Here is a 19,861-nt window from a genome sequence, read left to right as displayed (position 1 = left end):
TTTATTCTCAAAACACAAAAAAAACATGGATAAATACAAATACGATGGCAAAAAAAAATGGATAAATACAGATGGAAATGTTAAAAAATAAAAATACCATAAAACTGGGAGCCAAAATTGGAATGCATTTGAGAAGCTACATACAAAACACATGGATAGAGATAAGTAGAGGTATTTCTACATCAAATCAACCACCAGACACCCCTCCAGCACCCCAGCAGGCCAGTAGTTGGTGTTTCACCCACACGTCTCTATAGGTGGGTAATTTGAGGGGACGCAACAGGGAAATGGCCATGTTTGAGTTAAAAGCAAGTGTAAAATGCTAGTACTTTACGCTCAGTTGTCAAGAAAGACTGGCCATTCATCAGTTGTGTCCTTGTGAATTATCCCTCGAGTTGTAGTTGGTGGAGATCTAATGCAGAAAAAAACAATGATTATCCACCTTATAAGGGCAGTGGGTGGATTTTCCTGAAATCTCTGTGCTTTGTGCTCCCTCCCAGACCTGGCAGGTTCCTTCTCCTTCCAGATGCCCATCAGTGCCGACCTAGCCCCCTCTGCCACCCTCCTGGTCTACGCCGCACTGGCCGAGAAGAAAATGACTGCTGAGAGCACCACACTCACTATCGACAAATGTTTTAAGAATGTGGTAGGTTTATAGAAGAGTATTCCTGTATAACTCCTGTCCTCAGAAAAGTAGTCCACGTTCTGTCTGATTCAGGTGCGGCTGGCACAAGTAACAGCGGTGCCGCGGTGGGGCAAGGTGAAGTGGACAGACGAATGGATAGGGAAAGTAAAATATAAAAAAAACACTTAACTTGCGCTCGGCGATGCGGTGAGCGCAAGGTAAGTGGTTTTATTTTATTTTTTATTTTACTTTCCCTATCCCGACATCTGTCCACTTAACCCCCATCTGCCCCCGCCCGTCTTACCGCTGTTACCTGTGCTGGCTGTGCCTGGTCTGACTCTTTCAGGTTATCTTTACATTATCCTGTTTCTTTGGTTCATAATTTCTTTATTTTTTACACGCTTCCTTTCCTCTGCAATTAATATTTTCTTCTTTTCATTGTGTTTTCTTCTCTTCCCTCTTTGCTTCTCTTCCTTCATTTAATTCTTTCTTACTTTTAATTTTGCATCAACTCTTTCCCGCTTTCTATTTATTTTTACTTTGGTTTTCTCAAACTACTTCTTTTCTTTTCCTCCTCTCTCTTTCTATTTACTCTGTTTGCTCCGTCTCAAACCAAATGTTCTCGTTTCTTACTTTTCATCCTTCACTCTTCACTTTTCCCTTTCTGTCTTGTTTCTCTTCTCTTTGTCTTACTTCTCTAGCTTCTCCCTAACTACCGCTTGTCTCTGATTCTACTTTCCATCCACATGTTCAACCTTTTTCTATTTGTCTTTCTGAATCACGTTCAATATTTCTCATATCTAAATCCATCAAATTGTCCAACCTTTGAGGTCACAGGTTCACTTCCTGGAAGCTGCCCATCATAAATAGAATACCAGTATTTTGTGAAATAATAATAACGTGAACACAAATAATAATGCTAAAACCTGTTATGTGCAGTACAACTTAAAGACACCAGCTCCGATAGCAAGCTCTGTATCAAACAACATTTCAGATTCACAAGTCCTTGGTGACCCTTGACTTGGTCTCCTTTTTCCCCCAGGTTACCCTGGACTTCTCTGAGGAGGAGACCCTTCCTGGATCAGAGGTCACCATGCACCTTCAGGCATCCCCAGGGTCCCTGTGCTCCATCCGTGCGGTGGACAAGAGCGTCCTGCTCCTAAAACCAGAGGCTGAGGTTTCTAGCAGCAGTGTAAGTAAAACAGGCATGGACGTCAATTCACCAAAATGCCAGGGGTAGCGGAAGTGACATTGCACGCCATTTGGTCTGTACTTTGACTCACATACACACGCTTACATATACTAACACATTCCCACATTCTTGTGCACATAAACACTCTCACCCACAAACATGCATATAACATGCATTTAACAGCATTTATTTTACTTACCTTACCTTGCAGATAGGGTCATATTCAAGATAATGTACTCCATATTCTATTACACTAATAGTGAGTAATATTATTCACTATTTATAATAAACAAAGTGTCAGAAACCAGGCAAGTGGAGCTCCATTCAGCGCCGATTATGAAGAGCTGCCCCTGTGTTCCAGGCACTGATTTTGCCACCACTGAGGCCAGGGTTCGCAAAATAGGTTCCAGGGGTAGCAAAGGACAAGCCAGTGTTCGCAGTTGCAACCCCTGGCGACCCCAAAACGACGTCCACGAGCGCAGGTGTCTTTTTAGGGTAATCTGTGTATGTAAAAAAGGTGGACCATAAAGTCTTCTTTTGTGTGCCTCGCCAGAGCTTTCTTTTAGCCACCAGCCTTAGGCACCCAAGTTAGTTTACCGTATGGCCATCGTTACACAAGCCCTAAAATTGAGATTCAGATGAAAAAGTTATCGTTTACACCCAAGTTAGAAAGTCTGAGGTTGACCTACAGTCCTATTTTGCCTGTTAAAAGCAGGCAGAACTTATCAAGGGAAACTCTTTTGAAATATTCACAAAATCTTCAGAAATTGGTGCTCATACACCAATGGCTCTTGTAAAGTTTTTCATTCTGCAGGGGAAGACTTGTAACGATGTGGTGATGCTGTACCTGGTAACAATGATTGTCCCCTTCAGTACTGGTAATTCCAGATGCAGTATTGTCGTTTTGGTTTTCCTTTATAAGTCGCAACAATGGCCTACTTACGGTGTTAAACAACTGTTCAAGTCACATTGAACGTGTGTTCCTTTTTCTGCAGGGACTAATTTAGTAATCTAATTGGAATGAAATTGCTTTTGGGAGCGATTATCTGATACAGATGCTCCAGCGGAAAAGGGCAAATTTACATATTCTCCCTATGTCACAGACTTGTCACCACACTAACTCATTCATACATTCATTCATTGATGGGGCCCATAACACCACCACTCATACGTCTCACTCGAATCTGCGCACAGGAGAAAAAGAAGTGCTGGACATGTGGGGGTACCTTGTTACCTATCGGGAGTAATTCCTTTACATTATATACATTATATACATCTGTACCTATAGAATCCTAACTTTAACATCAAGACACTCCACCACTTGGTCGATGGACCAATTAGTTGAACTGGTTGATGGTGATTTAGAACCAGCTAAAACACATTTAAAGTTTCGGAACCATTCAGTTAACTTTCAATACCTTATTAAAGAATCACAAACTCATTTCTTATTAATCAGTTTTAGTTGATCTAATTTAGTTCACTCTGTATTGGCATATTCAGGATTACAGTTCAAATAATTTCTCTGTTTGAGAGACTTCGAATGTTTGATCTTTAACATAAAATTGACATAACATTTATATTTACCTAATTTTTTAACATTGGAGAACTTCCGACCACCCTGAATATTATTCCAGTCTCTGCGACCATCTCCAGAAGAACCCGTCAACCTACAGCAATAATCAAAACCCTTCAGATGGAATTGTCCTCTTGTAATCAAAGAAAACCCAGGTAAACCAGGAAATCTCCTTCAGCTCGACGCAGTCCCCACGAATCAGCCAAATTACCGGACGATCGAACAAACGAACCAGCAACCTAACAACCCAGCAACCCAGCAACCCCCTCTTCCAAATCACTGACCTTTTATACCCTTTTTCTCCTTACTTTTAGGTCAATGTGCAACAATTTAGGGGTAGAAAGTGTTCTGATTGGCTAAACCCTTTGCAACTTGTAAGTCTCCTGAATGTTCCCAGGTTTGCCTGTTTCCCATGAGACCGGGCATGACATTTCTCAATTGTATTCTTTTTGGTAATTCACGGGCAAAAGTTCCGAAATAACAACATGCAAGCCTTCTTGTACAGGTCCTTCATTGTCCCCTCGGTCATTCACACCATTCTTCATCTTGGCAGTCCTCCATGTTCCTATTCTTGACAAGGAACACTTCGGTCCTCGTTGGAGGTCGCTTGGAGAGCTCCAGATCCATCCGAGTCTGCGCAGTAGACATCGCTCTAACATGACGGTGGCAACTTCAGAACTCCATTTTAAGTACTGCGGCCTAGTAGGCCCGAATGCCAACTTAAGCAAAAACAAACATAACAGTAATTAATATATAGAAATGAAGATTCTAATGTTTAAACCCACACTAATCCCAATATATATTAGTATTTTCCTAGCTTGTATCAACATTTAAAGCAATAATACTCACCATTCTGCAGCACTGGAAGCACAAACCATCACAAAAGCAACATGAATCATGCAATTCTCTATTTCACCACATTCTAAAGTTAGTTTGCGTATCACAGTTAATCATTTAATTATTTGCCATGCAATTAGCATTTTAGTCCCACATGTATCTCGTGTTTATTAAGGTGCAGATGTTGATTAGTCATGCCACTTTACACTAATTAGTACAAGTTAATATTTAGAATGATTACATAATTAAATTTCATGCAAAATAGAGGAGGTATACAAAAATTTGCTTTACCTGCTCCATCACAGACATCAAAAAAAGTATTTTTGACATCCGTTTGTCAACGCTCGCATTTTCCGCATTATCAGCTTATTACAGCATATCATAAACAGGAAACACATACCTCTTGATCCCTACACCATCCCTCCTGCCTCTAAGGACAAGTCAATCCTTCCTCATTGGACCCAGGGCCTCATCCCCTTAGCCTCATTTTCATATCTATAACTCATGGATCCCTGTCTCTACCCCAGACCTCTCAATCAAGCCTCATGCTGACATCACTCATTGCTAAACCAATGGACATCTGTCTTATCCAATGAAATCAAAACTCATAATCTTAGCCACAGGGCAGGGTTGACTGATTCATCTTTTTGATATCATTATAGTATAACTTCTAATGGTTGATCAACGTCATCTGGAACTATTCTTAGGGCTTCTCAACAACAATGCAACTCTTACACTGGTCAGGCACGACAATCCCCAACCATCATCTCCAAAGCTCACCTGTTCTTGCCCCCCTTACCTTAGCCTTGCAGTGAGACAAATCCAATGAAGACCAGAAGAAGGGAGGTTAGGATGAGCCTCTTCCTGCTGCACAGCCCTCCAGAACCGGGGCTGTTGCAGGTGTGTCACATGACCTTTGACACCGCAGTCCATGATATTTGCAGTGCAGGTGCATCGCCGGCTGGTGAACAAGGGCCAAACTGCATATGTCCACAGCCCCAAAAGATGAGGGAGAGGTCCCAACCATCCGAAGCCATCTTGGGCAGACAAAATGACACAGGAGCATGCTATGAAGTGCCCACTAGTTTATCCTAATTCCCCCGCTGTACAAAAACATCTGTTATTGGCCTTAACCCCATCCACTTACCACATGTTCACTCTCAAAGGTCACAGCTCTCCCGCTCTTCCTCAGCCTCCTGGTCCCCAATCCAGCATCATGTCCAGTTTCTCTCATTTTGATCCTACTGTCCTTATTCTTAACTAGAGGACCCTGAAGCCACCTTTTCCACCCAAGGGCAGGGCTCGCTTTCATGTCTTCTAACCTTAACAGCTTTGACCTCCAACTTTAAAGTGACTCAAAACACCTGCAGGTGACCATTCTGGTATCCTAAACCCCCCAAGCCCCTCCCAAAATATGTTTTTTTTTCTGGCTCCCTGCCCCCACTAAACCATATTCTTCTCTAACATATCAAAAAAGTCCTTCAACTATTGAAGATGAATTTCCGTGCCTAAAAAGACAAGTGCACTCCTTATTGGCTACAGAAACTAGCACCCCTCTCGTATTTAACTTATGTAACTCCATGTTTACTTTTCTCTTCCTTCATATGACTGCAGGCTTGCATGCACCAATCCCCTCTCACTGCACCATCAGCAGACTCCAGAGAAGTCGTATCCGCCTTTACTGGTTCCCATCTACCCATTGATGAATCCAGAGCCTTTGTTCTCATTAGGGTTTTCTTACACAAGGCACATAGCCTGAACGCAAGTTTTGAAGTTTTGGAGCATCCAGCCTAATAGCATTATAGAACGCAGTTGAGACTGACCATGTTGCAACATGACCAAGTCTTGTTCCATGATTTCCATGGCAGAAGACACAATGCTGTCCAATGAATATATCCTGGACAACAGAGTCGTTAACCCATTGTCCACTACAGAGAGAGATTTCTCTAAATTAATATGATCAATTTCTCGTATTCGTTCTGCAGTCTCTGCTTGGGTAATCTTCCATATTTCATTATAAGCAGCGTAGATACCGGCATATATGAAACGTTTTTGACTCGGTTTTCTTGGTCCTAGCAAGAATTCCCTAAGGTCTGCGCTTTCTTTAAGTAAAGATAAGTGTTGTTTTTCATCCTGCAGTGTAGCATTCTGTGGCCAATCGAGGCAGAGTTTCCCTACACTGTATGTTGTTACTGCCCCTGGATGCTGTCTTTAAACATAGCGTGGGTCTGGCCTATTGATAGTGAAACCCTGTGTTTTGTTCAGGAATCGATCTTGACAGTTGTTTGTGTCTGTCGGCCAGAGCAACCATTTTTTCCATTCTGGATCTGATCTGTTGTGATGCAAATTGTTATGTACGTCGACCTTCCCCCGTGTAGTGCTATTACTTGCAGGTACAGGTATGGTCGGTGTGTTCATGTCTTTGATCTCAGCTAACCCAAGGCAAGACGTTTGTTGGGCAATGTCATTCAAAAACATAATTTGCTCAGGGATGATACAGGCTCTAAACAAAGCTTCGACCCCCTGCACTTGCCAATCTTTTGTACCCCAGACAGATTTTGTCTCAATGTTGTCTTTCCAAAAGTCGAAACCCTGTCTAGGCAGTTGGGCAATAAAGGCTGCAGAATAAATCTGTTTCGTATTCGTTAACATAATTTTCGTTCCTGTCTTGTTCACATTCTTAAAATAAAATGATTCTGGATTTGATAAGTTGAACCTTGAAAAATATGAAAATTTCATTGTAAAAGTTTTTGAGCTACCCTTTGGAGGTGTAGGACAATGTTCCTATTGGTTATACATAAATACATTTCTAGGTGATGCAGTTTTATGCAAGAAATGATAACCATAGTGGTTATAACAATACATTTGTTCATAGTCTGATGAACCCTTTAAATAGTCATGATTTGTGAATACTGCAGACATTTCTAGATCAGACATCATGTTATTAACAGTCTCGATGTCCCAATCATCAGAAAAGTTACTAGAGGTTATAAAGTCACTTAATTAAATTTTAAATAAGTGTGGAATCTTTAAATCTTCCGACGGGCTAAAAATGTCATATTCAGTTCTGTCCCAAACTATACCATCTGGTATAGGAACGGCTGTGATGTTTACTGCTGACAAGTCTCTTGCTTCACAATGGGATGATTTGTGTGGCTGGAGAAGTAAGTTCACTCTTTTACTTGCTGTGTCCATTTGAATATATCTTCCATTTATCAGCATACCCAGAGTTATCACCAGAGCTAACCAAAGTAGAAAGAAAAATATTCCCAAAACAATCCATAGTTCAATGCATGGTGAAACCAGATAAGTCTTTTTCAGGAGATGAAAAAAAGTCTGTTGCTTGTTCTTTGAAAGTTCTTTGTGCTGGCGTTGTTTCAGGTTCGCTGGGATCCTCAGAAAACGTATCAAAGTCAATGAAATAGCCAGAGGCAGTTCTGTCAGTGGTTGGAATTGCATCAGGATTCGTTGAAATCGCTGGAACCAGTTGATCACTTGTTACTTCGTTGTAGACAGGTGTATGAGGACGAACTGTTATTTGGGTCTCAAGAGGGACGAGTTCCATAGCTTTGTTGCTTAGTCCTTTATTTCTCACTGTAGAATCTTCAAAGGTGATGAGTCCCTCAGTTTGAAACTCTTGAATTGTAGCTAGCGGAGTGCGGCTGCTACATTGTCGGAGTCCACTTGGCCTACTGCTTAGTTTCGGCCACATAGTGTGGTTTGATCAGGTCGATGGACACAAATATTTTCAACTTTTTACCAGCAAGGGGCGGCAGTAGTACTGTTCTCGATCTGTGGATTGCTAGGACAGGTACTGGTTGTCTGTAAGAAGGCCCAAATTCCTTCTTGTCCGCAATCAATTCTCTGACTAGATCACCAAGCTTTGGGATCCAGACAGGCCTTGCTGGGACGGTTGGTTTTTCCCCAGTGGTGGTTGGCTTCAGGAACACGTTGCTTTGTTTCGATCTTAGTTCATTTAAGTCCTGTAAAACAGCCAAACGATTTTCGATATCAAACTTTTTATTTCACTGTGTCTTTTATGTCAAGGTCCGGAATCAACATTCTAGTTCCAAATGGGACTTCATATGGAGTGACACCCCTTAGAGAACTTTTTGGCAAATTGTTTAATGAGCGTTGGACCCATAAAGATGTTTGACCCACCCATCACCCGAACCTAATAACCTAGCTGTTATAGACTGCTTTATGTCCCAGTTTTTTCTTTCCACAAAAGAATTTCCCTCAGGATGAAATGGAGAAGAATACCGCAATGCTATGCCCAAACTGGCCATGGCTTCTTTGTAAGCCCAAGAGCTAAATGCAGGACCCTGGTCAGAATGTAGTGTGCCAATTGCGTATGTGCCGATAAAGACTCGCAAATCTTTTATAACAGTTCTAGCGTCAGCCGAGCGCTGATGCCACATCCAAAGGAACCTTGATTTAGTGTTTGTGGGACTGCATTCGTCCACAGGGATGGCTGCATGTAGATAGTCTAGTACTGTCTAACAATGGTGTCTGTACTGGGCTGACTACGCTGTATACCAGTACCTGGTGGCGATCTGTACTGCGATCTCTATTGCAGTCAATGCATTCATTCATAAAACTGTGAATCAGTATATTCATTCCTGGCCACCAGTTCATCTCTTTTAGTTTTAAAATTGTTTTAGAGATCCCCTGATGTGTCAGACCCTCTCCCAGATGTGCTTCGTAAATCAAAGCTGCTCTTCAATCCATGTTTGGTATTACCCTATCCCCCATTCCAGGGATTCGAGCAAACGGAATGCTGTTCGCATCAATTATATATGAGCATTTGAGTGGAAACCTTTTAGGTAAGCACAGTCCCTTTCGCGGCTTCATCAGCCAATGAAGTCCCCTCAACGTGAACACCATCACGTTGATGACTCAGCGTGTGTATCATGTGAGTGTTTTGTAGTCCGTTTCGCAACTGAACTACTTGTCCCCAAAGCGTTTTATGCTTGATTGTGCCACCTTTTGCATCTTTGAAACCATTTTGAAACCAATTCTGTAAATATTCATTGTATGATTGAACACAATAAAAAGAATCGCACACTATGAGTGTGGGGAAATCGCGATCCGCATTTTCAAGTGCCATTTTAAATGCTTGTAGTTCAGCTTGCTGAGCTGTACAATCTCCTAGAGATTGCGTTTTTGTGACCATTGGTCTAAATTTGCCATCTAGCATACGACCTTTAACGATTGCGCATGCTGCACTATAAGCTTGCTTACCCTCCATAGCGGGTTGTGCAGATCCGTCAGTATAAATTATAAATTCGTACTGGTCAAGACGGAGAATTTCAGTAGGCAGAGGAAAATCGTTTTCGTATTGCAGGAATGCTTGTGTTTTTAAATAAGGATCAAAAACATATTTAACATCAATTGCATCAAGAGAATTAACCCATTGTATCCATCTTGGATGTAAAGCTTTTGCATTCGGAATACTCGCTTTTGTAACTGCCTCTAAGGCTGGTACAGGGGTTATGACCATAATGCGTTTCCCCTGTGGTAGGGCTCTTTCTTTTGCTACAGCCGTTTGAACTGCTGTCAGATTTTTTTCTGTCGATGTAAATTTCATTTCTGCTTACATATACAAACGTGATTTGTATGCAATTGGAACTTTTTCACCTTCGTAAAAAGTTAAGTAGGTGAATCCGCATTGACCCGGAATGATTCGGATCACTAAGTTGCGTACGTTTACACGTGTTTGTAAGTGTTTTGTTGCTAACATGTCAGCTTGAAGTGAACGCTGGATATCTGTGTGTTCCTGTGTCCAATGCGTGATTTTAAAATCAGAATTGATTAATTCAAAGAGAGGTTTAACTCTTTCTGCGTAGTTTAGAATGTATGTTTTTCCAAAATGTAGGAAACCTAGAATCGACTGTAAGTTTTTCATTGTTTTTGGAGTTTGGAGCAGCGCACACTTTTCTAAAAAGTTGGCTGCTAGGCTTTTGCCTTCATTTGATAGTTCATATCCTAGGAAAAGGATGTTGAGATGGGCAATTCTTGATTTTTGGAAATTCAATTTATAACCCTCAGAGGTGAAGCCCAGTATAATGATATTCTCCCTGTTCAAGTGTTTGTTTAGGTCATCGTTTGTCAGATAGATATCATTGACATATGACAATGCCTTGTCATCATAAATTTGTAGTAACTCTGTTACCCGATGTAGTGGACTGGGGAGAAGGGCACTAGGACCCTGCACTGGGCAGAAGGGCAGGGGAGGCAACTGGACACCACTTCCGGTCAGGGAGTGGATGGGCAGTCTGGCATAAGCAAGGCACGAGGACAGACGTGCATGTGGGCAAGGAAGAATAATAATAAAGAAGCATCAGCCAAACCTACCTGTTGTCTGGCGTGGTTCATTAGCAAACAACAACACGACAACTGGCGACGAAGGTGGTGGGACATCGAAGCGCCACCAAACGCGTGCACCGCGGTCCCTCGCAACCACCAGAACGGAACCAGGAGCCAACCTGGTCCGCCCACTGCAGGAGAATACTGAAGGCGATCAGCTGCATTGCAGGAAACAACGGAGCCAGGAGCCCACCCTGGTCCGAGCACAGAAGGGAGAGGAATCGCCCAGTCGCTGATGAGACGCGGTAAGAAGCCCCCCCACTTGCCTGAAGACAAGCAGTAAAGTGAAGAAAAGTGAGGGCATCACGGTGTACCCGACCGCGTCCCTGCCGCCACCGCACTAGGAAGAGCCTCGCTTCGCGCGTAGATTCAAAGAGAAATATCGCACGAACGGGGCGGCCATCTTGGGGTCAGGGGGTAACAACGAATCAGCGCGCAGGAAGTCCCGGTGGCCATTTTGGAAGGTCAGGCACCGGAAATCTCGGTCTCGCGAGATCTGGCGGCCATCTTAAAGAGAGGCAAATAAGCCAATAAAGAAAGAGGAAGGCCGGGAGGCCATTTTGAAGTCAGTCAAAAGTGGATAAAGTGCCGAAGAGTGAAGAAAAAGGCCAGGAGGCCAGTTTTAAGTGTAACATTAAGAAAACAAATAGAAACACAAAGGTGCATGAAAGAAAATAGAAACAGATAAAGGGATATCAAAGAAGAAAAAGAGTATAAAATAAAGAGAATAAAGAAAAAGTGAAGATAAAGTGACAATACAGAGAGTAAAAGTACTGCTGTCGCCACAAGACAGAAAGGGGTCACAGAGAGAAGGCCTGCACAGGAGCCGCACGTCAATAAAGAGATGGCTGACACAGAAAGAGAAAAGAAGCACAAGCAATATTTAGAAGACCGCTGCCATTCAGCTTATCAGAGCCACAAGCTGGTGGATTAGGCAGTTCGAGTGCTACATGCGCGCCACGGATGTGGTAGACAGCAAACACCTGGACCTCTTTCTGAACCTCATAGGGGACGTAGTGGAGGATTTGCTCATAACATTTCCCAGCGAGCAAACAGCGACATACAAAGGGGTGATACAGTGTCTCACAGCGAGATTTGACCCGGAACGGAACATTGACTTTGAGAGATACACTTTCAACACAGCGTGTCAGAGAACAGAGGAGTCCCTTGCTGAGAATAACCCTGGACTATTCTTGAATCCCTGAGGGAGACGACAGAATTGACGCTGGGTCTCCATTATTGAGAAAGCTGTCAAATACCTACTTTCAGGTGCTATGTTTTGACAAAAGAAACCGTTAGAAATAACTAATGTGGTTTTATATTTTTTACGCACAATGTTATTCAATAATGCTGCACTATGTGCATTTTGCACTGCAAATGTTTTACAACAAGAGTTTAGGTGTCTGTAATCCAAAACTAGACGATATGTATTGTCTAGTTTGGAAACAGGAAACAAAGGATTGTTCATTGATGAGGTGCATGTTTCAATCACCACTTGGTATTCAAGTTGATCGAAGATCTCCCTGACCTGTTTTTTAGCTTCTTGCTTAATTGGATACTGCCTTTGTGCATTTTTTAAACTGGATCTTATGGTGAGGTGAATCCTCATCCCATCCTACATGATTTTTGTATAATGCTGGGGCTTAGGCCACTGCCCATTTCCTGGCATAAGTATATTTTAAATGTACTGGAACATGGTTAGAGAAGGCTGGCATAATGATGTCTTCGCCATGTGGGCACTCTCTGACAAATTCTGGTCGCCAGTCCCATTCTGCTAGAAGTATGTCATAACCCCTTGAAAGATGCTCCCAAAAGAGTGCTTTCACTTTTCTTGCTATGTCTCCCTCCATCCTGAGTGTTATTTCATATAACCTATGTGGAGCGCTAACCCTGGTGTCAACAGTCTCAACTTGAATGTCCTCATTCAGGTCCACTGTCTCCAGAAGTCCCTTCAGGTTCTGGCAAGCTATTGTTACTTCTGCTGCGCTGTGCAACATTGTCTGAGCCCATTCTCCATTCTTGAGTTGTGTTCTCAGAATCCTCGGCATGTCTTATCTTTATACCTGCTACTTTCTTCTTGGAGAATTGAGGTTTTGTTTTGTTTTTCTGAACGTGTTGATTGTCTTTAGACTTCACGCGTTCTTCTTTGTTCTCTGACCGTCCTCTTCTTTCGGATGTCTGTGACGATATCTGAAAGGTACGAGAGAAACGTGTATCAGTATCTTGATACCTGTCAGGTTTTCTCAAATTATCCCTATTCCTGAGGTTATACCTCCTTTCAGAGGGCTCCTTTTGAGGAGACCTACCTCGGGATTGAGAATCTTTCTCTTTTAAGTGTTGTTTATTATTTTCCGACTTCTTTTTAGAAGAGGTAGGATTGTTTTTAGTAAAGGCCTTTTCAGGACTTTCAGACTGTATGGTTTAACTGGTTTCCCTCCCAAACTGTCTCGGCCTAATTCTTCATAGGATTTTTCAATTATTCTGGCTAGTTCTTGTGGTTGTTCGGTTACATCAAATTCCCTTAATTTCTGGCGGATTGCCACTGATGCTGCTTCTCCTTTAATATTAGATAATATTATTGTTGAGACCTGGTCGAAATTTTTCAGTAACTTCATACCTAAATTCAGAGCAGGCTCTGCCCCGTATTTGTTTTGAATTTGTTTCAGGACATCAGTTATTACCGCCATAGACGGAACACCATGTGTTTTCATGTAGATAGCAGTAAAGACTGTGCCCCAAGTGGTGCAGTCTTCCAGATGTGGTTTTATCCCCATTGGTAAACAGATTGTTAGAATTCTATGTTTCTCAGAAGGGCTGGTATTGGGAAATACCGCTTCGATTCGAGTAATTTTTTAAGCTACCCAGAACGGAATTTGTTCACGTTTGTGGGCATTTTACCCATGACTGCATATAAAGTCTGTGGTGTGATTTTTAGCACATTCCCCTGGTGAGAGGTTTGTCTTGGAATGGCTATTGTTGGTTGGACTGTGAAAGTCCGCATGACATATTGAACCAATTGTCTATATATTTTGATTAACTCTTTGAGTTGAGCAAGTAATTCCATGTCTGACATTTCTTCAATGTCAGGATGAGGTGTGTAGCCGGCTAAAATCGGCCATGTTGCTCCTGGTCTACTTAGTGGACCGAGCCTGGTAATGCGATTGTAATGGTTTAGGGCGCCTTTAAACCAGAGATCACGCTCCTGGTATGTGAGTGGAATTTCAATATCCTCGAAAGGAATATATTCCTCAGGTGGTTCATCTTCTTTGTAGAAGTGAAACGTTTTAGTTACTGGATTTGATTCTGGGAATACTATCCATGAACAGAATAACTTTGTCTGGTGAGATTCATGTGCCTCTATCACAAAAACTGCTCTACTACCTCTTGGTGTTAGGCCATGTTTTATAAGTTTTAAAGGGATTGCTCTCCTTAAATTTGGAGCAATGTTTTTCACATTTTCATCGGTTTCATCAAAACCTGTAAAATCAAAAGCTGCTGCGATTTCATCCGGTGTTATTATCCTCGTTTTGGGACATTTGTTTAATGAAAATTGAAGAGCAGGTTTCAAGGGAACAAAGATAAGGTGCACAATATTTTGGAACACTGTATCCTTCAACGTTGAATAAACCAAACAGCTAATACATAGGATTTTTATCCTACTCAGCTATGGCGGATATTATCCCTACCCACTCCAGACGTCTTATGGAGTAGTATGAGTAGGGGTCACTGAGAAAAGCACGACTGAGTTACTTCAGTATCCAGCGTTAAATTAGTGTCTTACCAAACCGTTGGGCGCCATGTAATGTAGTTTGTATATTCCTGATAGGCCCTGCGCATTGGAATAATATACACTATAGTTTTGACATAGGATTGAGGTCAGTATGTCTCTATCGAGTACATTAAACTTAATTACTTGTGTGTGCCAGCTAACTCAGAGGTCACTAGAAACGTCTCGAATAAACAAGAAGGAATTAGTTTCTGACAACCGCATAAACATGACAACTTTGTTTCCCTTTAGAATCGGAACAATCTCAGAATCGTGGAAACAATAGATACCAGTTTCACTCAGTCAATCGTACATACTTCATTTCTACAGAGTTACACAGAAATAGATAGACGAGCATTTCAATAAAAAGGGTTTATTGAACAGTCTTATTTCATATGAACTGCTACAATCGTAAGACAGAATGCGAAGTCAAATATGTACAGTGTTAGCAGTAAGATAAAATAATACTGCAATAGCATGGTTTATAGCTATGACAGATATTCCTAAAAATACATACATAAATAACACAGGCTAAAATGTTAATACTCATCTGATGCTTCTAGCTAGTTTTACCCCAGTGTACCTAACCTACGTGTAGTACGAGGTAAGAAGTAGGTACTGTTTGTCTATAGTCTAGTTTAGCTATAGTTGCCAAGATTTGCCAAAAGTCCCTCTAGGTTCTAGTCCGCTCCATACCTTAGAATGAGTGAGGTTGGAATCTCTTTCCGAGTTTAGATCTCTAACACCCCACAAGGGGAATCAGAAACACTGGAGCTGAATTCTCTGCGAGGAGGATGACAGCGTCTGGTCAGTGCGTCAGGCGGGGACTTGACTTCTTTACGAACTTGCCGTGGCATGCCGCGTCGTGCAAGTAGCTGGCCGAACCGTGGTTTGCCATGGTAAGTGAAGGTATATTTATACCTTGAAGGTATTTAGGAATGCCAGTATTGACGTAAAAGTCGGGCAGAAGAACGTCATTAATGAACCCCTAAGGAATAGATGTTCATGCATAATAAATGAGTTCTTGGAGAAATCAATATCCAAGCAAAGGGAAGTCCTAAAGGCTTAAGAGCCTGGTTTTCCAAGAACTCGTTCTGACGTAGATGAACGGATGTAGGTGGCCATGCCTGTATTTGGTTAGCATGCATAATGCCTAAATAAGGGTAGGATTTCTATGCCTAAAAATGGGCAATGAAAATTGTGCCTATATAAGGACATAAATCGGGAAACCTATATACGGTATCCAAATCGACACACAACAGTGGCAGTGGTAATGATGGTGGCAGTAATGGTAATGGTGGTGGTGATTGTGAAATGATGCTTAAGGGATTGTTATTGATAATTGTTCGGGTGGTAGTGGTAATGGTGGTGGTAAAGGTAAAGGTAGCATTGGTGCTCATGGTGATGCTGGTGGACGTATTGCTAGTGGTGGTAATAATAGAGGTGGTCGTTGGTGGTGTAAGCAGTATTTGTGGCGGTGGCAGTGGTAATAGCAGTCAGGCACTGTGTAACCTTTTAATAAACATGACCATTCAGGAGATCTGAAGGGAGCTCTGCATATCAAATAAGCGCCAGTGCATCTCAGGGACTGCTGGGTGCTCAGGATTGAAATGAAAGGAGTGGCCGGGCATGCATGTCAAAGGAGCAGGAAAGTAAAAAATAACCGCAACTTCTACCAAATGGATACTTTAAACTAAGGTAATATATCCAAAAATTCAAATGTCCCATAGACAAGTGACTTTCAAGATCTATTATCAAAAAAATATATGAATCATTTTTATGAATTAATTTATGATATCACATGTATACGAATGTATGACGTTACTACGCATACATTTACAACGCAGTATTTTACATCGCGTTTGTTACAACGCAAGTCGTTACAACGACTTGCGCTGGAGGGCGCTGGACTTCGGAATAGTATGATTTACTATTTCAACTCCAGTCTACGTACAGTAGGGAAGGTGTTGGAATAGTAAATCATACTATTCGTTAGGTTAGAGTGCCATCCAGGTCAAGTCGTTGTAACGACTTGCGTTGTAATACCCACGATGTAAAGGCGTTGCGATGCAATGCCCTCGTTGTAAAGGATGTTTCCCCATGTATACAACAATTTTTTTTTTTTAAACATTGACATCACACATCAATTGTTACAGAGCCCCTTTAACATGATGAGGAACAGCGAACATAATATACACATCAAGAAGAAACAATAAGAAACAACACCCTCACGACAAAACAAATAAACAAATAAGCAAGGACCGTAATGACACAAACATATATACATGTACCAGGTTACAATACAATATTCACTAGATAACATACTTACACAACAAGAAAAATGAGCAGGAAAGCACATCAGGGGTTAAGCAGACATTGAGATACTGTGAGCTGCAGTGAAGTGATGGTAAGTCAAATTGCGCTCTGGAGTGAGGCAGGTTTGTGAAGCCACAGTGAAGCTGTAACAAAGGGGAAGGGAGGCAGGGCAGTGTACGAGCCAGGAGTTCAGTGATGCAGTGTCAAGGGGTGCATATCACAGCAGAAGAGGGGCTGCAATGATCTACAGTAATAAGGAAGCATAGTAGAACAGGACCCAGATTTCTGAGTCTCAGTGAAGCTGTAACAAGTATGGTGTGGCTGCACAGAAGCCGTGACCACCCTGAGCCGCAGTAACAAAAAGTGGGGTAAAGCGGGAACAAGGATATCGCAAGATTTCAGGACAGCCATTTCCAATCAACCAGGGTTTGTAAACCGCAGCTACCCACCTGCGAGAGTCTCAATGCACTGGGGGAGGAGGAGGCCGCTGGACCGTCTGAACATAAAGAGCCAGTTCTTGAGATCCTTCCTGAATCGAGTCAGCGACGGGGATTGTCTGAGGTGGAGAGGCAGGGTGTTCCAGGTCTTGGTGGCAAGGTAGGAGAAGGATCTTCCTCCCGTTCTAGTATTGTGGTCCGAGGTATTGTTGCAGGGCCAGCTGGGCAGAGCGGAGGTGTCTGGTGGGTTTCGTGGAATGAGAGGCTGTTGTTTAGGTATGCTGGTCCTGAGTTGTGGAGGGCTTTGTAGGTGTGTGTGAGGAGTTGTCCAATGCTGAGGAGGTGGGTCCCAGGATGAGTCAAATGTTGAGTTGAGTTTGACGCAACTCATTTTCATCCAGGGGGCAATGGCCTGCATTCCGCTGTGGAAGTTGTTTATGGCGGTTGCGGGTTCATTGGTGAGGGAGAGCATCGTAGGAGATGATGTTGAGTCTGTAGTTCCTGATGATTGCCTTGAGAGGGGCCATGTAGGCGTTGGAGAGGGTGGGGCTCAGGGAGGAGCCCATGGTCCTCCGCAGCTGATCTCTGTGGTTTCGGAGTAGAATGGAGGTAGTCTGACTCGCTGTGTTCGACCCGTGAAGAAAGAGTGGATCCATTCCAGTGCCTTGGTTGTATGACATAATTTCGACAGACAGAAAATCGACCTACAAATATATCGCAACAAAAATATCGATGTCAAGAATATCGACATCCTATCTACAACATGGTAAGTACAAAAATATCGAAAATTAAATATCGATGTCAAAAATATCGTTATTAAAAATATAGTTTTTCTTTTACTTTAAAAATATATGTAAAATAAACCAAATTATACTTAGAAATTAAATAAACATAATTAAATATATTGTATAATATTTAAAATGTATAATTAATATATATAATTTATTAAAACTTTAATTAAACATATACATATAATATATAATATATATACTTACTTAATAATTAATTGTAATAATAATTTCTGTAACATATAAATTATTAAATGTTTTTAAAAATTACCAATACATCTATACACATAAAATAATAACATTAATAAATACTTAATAATTACATATAGCAAATAATAATCAATATTTTTAATGTGAATAATTTGTATTATTAATGATATATTACAATAGCAAAAATAATACAAAACATATGAAATATCAGACACAATAAAACTACTAGTCCAACTCCAACAAAAACAACAGTAAGGAAAATGTTGGATACTGTAGGGGTAAAAATTACTATTCCAACTCCAAAGAGTGCAACAGTAGGGAAAGCGTTGGATAGCGTTGGGTTAAAATTACTATTCCAACTCCAGAGAGTGCAATAGTAGTGAAAGCGTTGGATAGCGTAAAGGTAAAAATTACTATTCCCACTCCAGAGAGTGCAACAGTAGGGAAAACGTTGGATAGCGTAGGGGTAAAAATTACTATTCCAACTCCAAAGAGTGCAACAGTAGGGAAAGCATTGGATAGCGTAGGGGTAAAAATTACTATTCCAACTCCAGAGAGTGCAATAGTAGGGAAAGCGTTGGATAGCGTAAGGGTAAAAATTAATATTCCCATTCCAGAGAGTGCAACAGTAGGGAAAGTGTTGGATAGCGTAGGGAAAAAAATTACTATTCCAACTACAAAGAATGCAACAGTAGGGAAACCACTGGATAGCATAGTGGTAAAAATTACTATTCCCACTCCAGTGAGTCCAACAGTAGGGAAAGCGTTGGATAGCGTAGGGGTAAAAATTACTATTCCCACTCCAGAGAGGGCAACAGTAGTGAAAACGCTGGATAGCTTAGAAGTAAAAATTACTATTCCCACTCCAATGAGTGCAACAGTAGGGAAAACATTGCATAGCATAGGGGTAAAAATTACTATTCCCACACCAGAGAGTGCAACAGCAGTGAAAACGCTGGATAGCGTAGGGGTACAAATTACTATTCCCACTCCAGTAAGTGAAACAGTAGGGAAAGCGCTGGATAGCGTAGGGGTGAAAATTACTATTCCAACTCCAGAGAGTGCAACAGTAGGAAAAGCGCTGGATAGCGTAGGGGTAAAAATTACTATTCCAACTCCAGAGAGTGCAACAGTAGGGAAAGCGTTGGATAGCGTAGGGGTACAAATTACTATTCCCACTCCAGTAAGTGAAACAGTAGGGAAAACGCTGGATAGCGTAGGGGTAAAAATTACTATTCCCACTCCAGAGAGTGCAACAGCCGTGAAAACGCTGTATAGCGTAGGGGTACAAATTACTATTCCCACTTCAGTAAGTGAAACAGTAGGGAAAGCGCTGGATAGCGTAGTGGTCAAAATTACTATTCCTACTCCAAAGAGTGCAACAGTAGGGAAAGCGTTGGATAGCGTAGGGGTAAAAATTACTGTTCCAACTCCAGAGAGTGCAATAGTAGGGAAAGCGTTGGATAGCGTAAGGGTAAAAATTACTATTCCCACTCCAGAGAGTGCAACAGTAGGGAAAGTGTTGGATAGCGTAGGGAAAAGAATTACTATTCCAACTCCAGAGAGTGCAATAGTAGGGAAAACGTTGGATAGCGTAGGAGTAAAAATTACTATTCCCACTCCAGTGAGTCCAACAGTAGGGAAAGCGTTGGATAGCGTAGGGGTAAAAATTACTATTCCCACTCAAGAGAGTGCAACAGTAGTGAAAACGCTGGATAGCGTAGAGGTACAAATTACTATTCCGACTC

General features: G+C 41.7%; 1 protein-coding gene across 1 annotated transcript in view; it reads left to right on the top strand.

The window, feature by feature from the left end:
* The window catches only part of LOC146812891 (alpha-2-macroglobulin-like protein 1), a 216,427-nt gene that overhangs the window by 51,872 nt on the left and 144,694 nt on the right, over positions 1-19,861 (top strand). The window contains exons 9-11 of the mRNA XM_085615221.1: positions 501-646; positions 1,668-1,817; positions 2,632-2,695. Of these exons, the coding sequence (XP_085471347.1) occupies positions 501-646; positions 1,668-1,817; positions 2,632-2,695 (360 nt within the window). The remainder of the gene's footprint in view (positions 1-500; positions 647-1,667; positions 1,818-2,631; positions 2,696-19,861) is intronic.

The sequence above is a fragment of the Triturus cristatus genome, chromosome 7, assembly GCF_964204655.1.
Source record: "Triturus cristatus chromosome 7, aTriCri1.1, whole genome shotgun sequence".
Taxonomy (NCBI): Eukaryota; Metazoa; Chordata; class Amphibia; order Caudata; family Salamandridae; genus Triturus; species Triturus cristatus.
The sequence above is the reverse complement of the archived record's forward strand: the minus strand, read 5'-3'. Positions and strand labels throughout refer to the sequence as shown.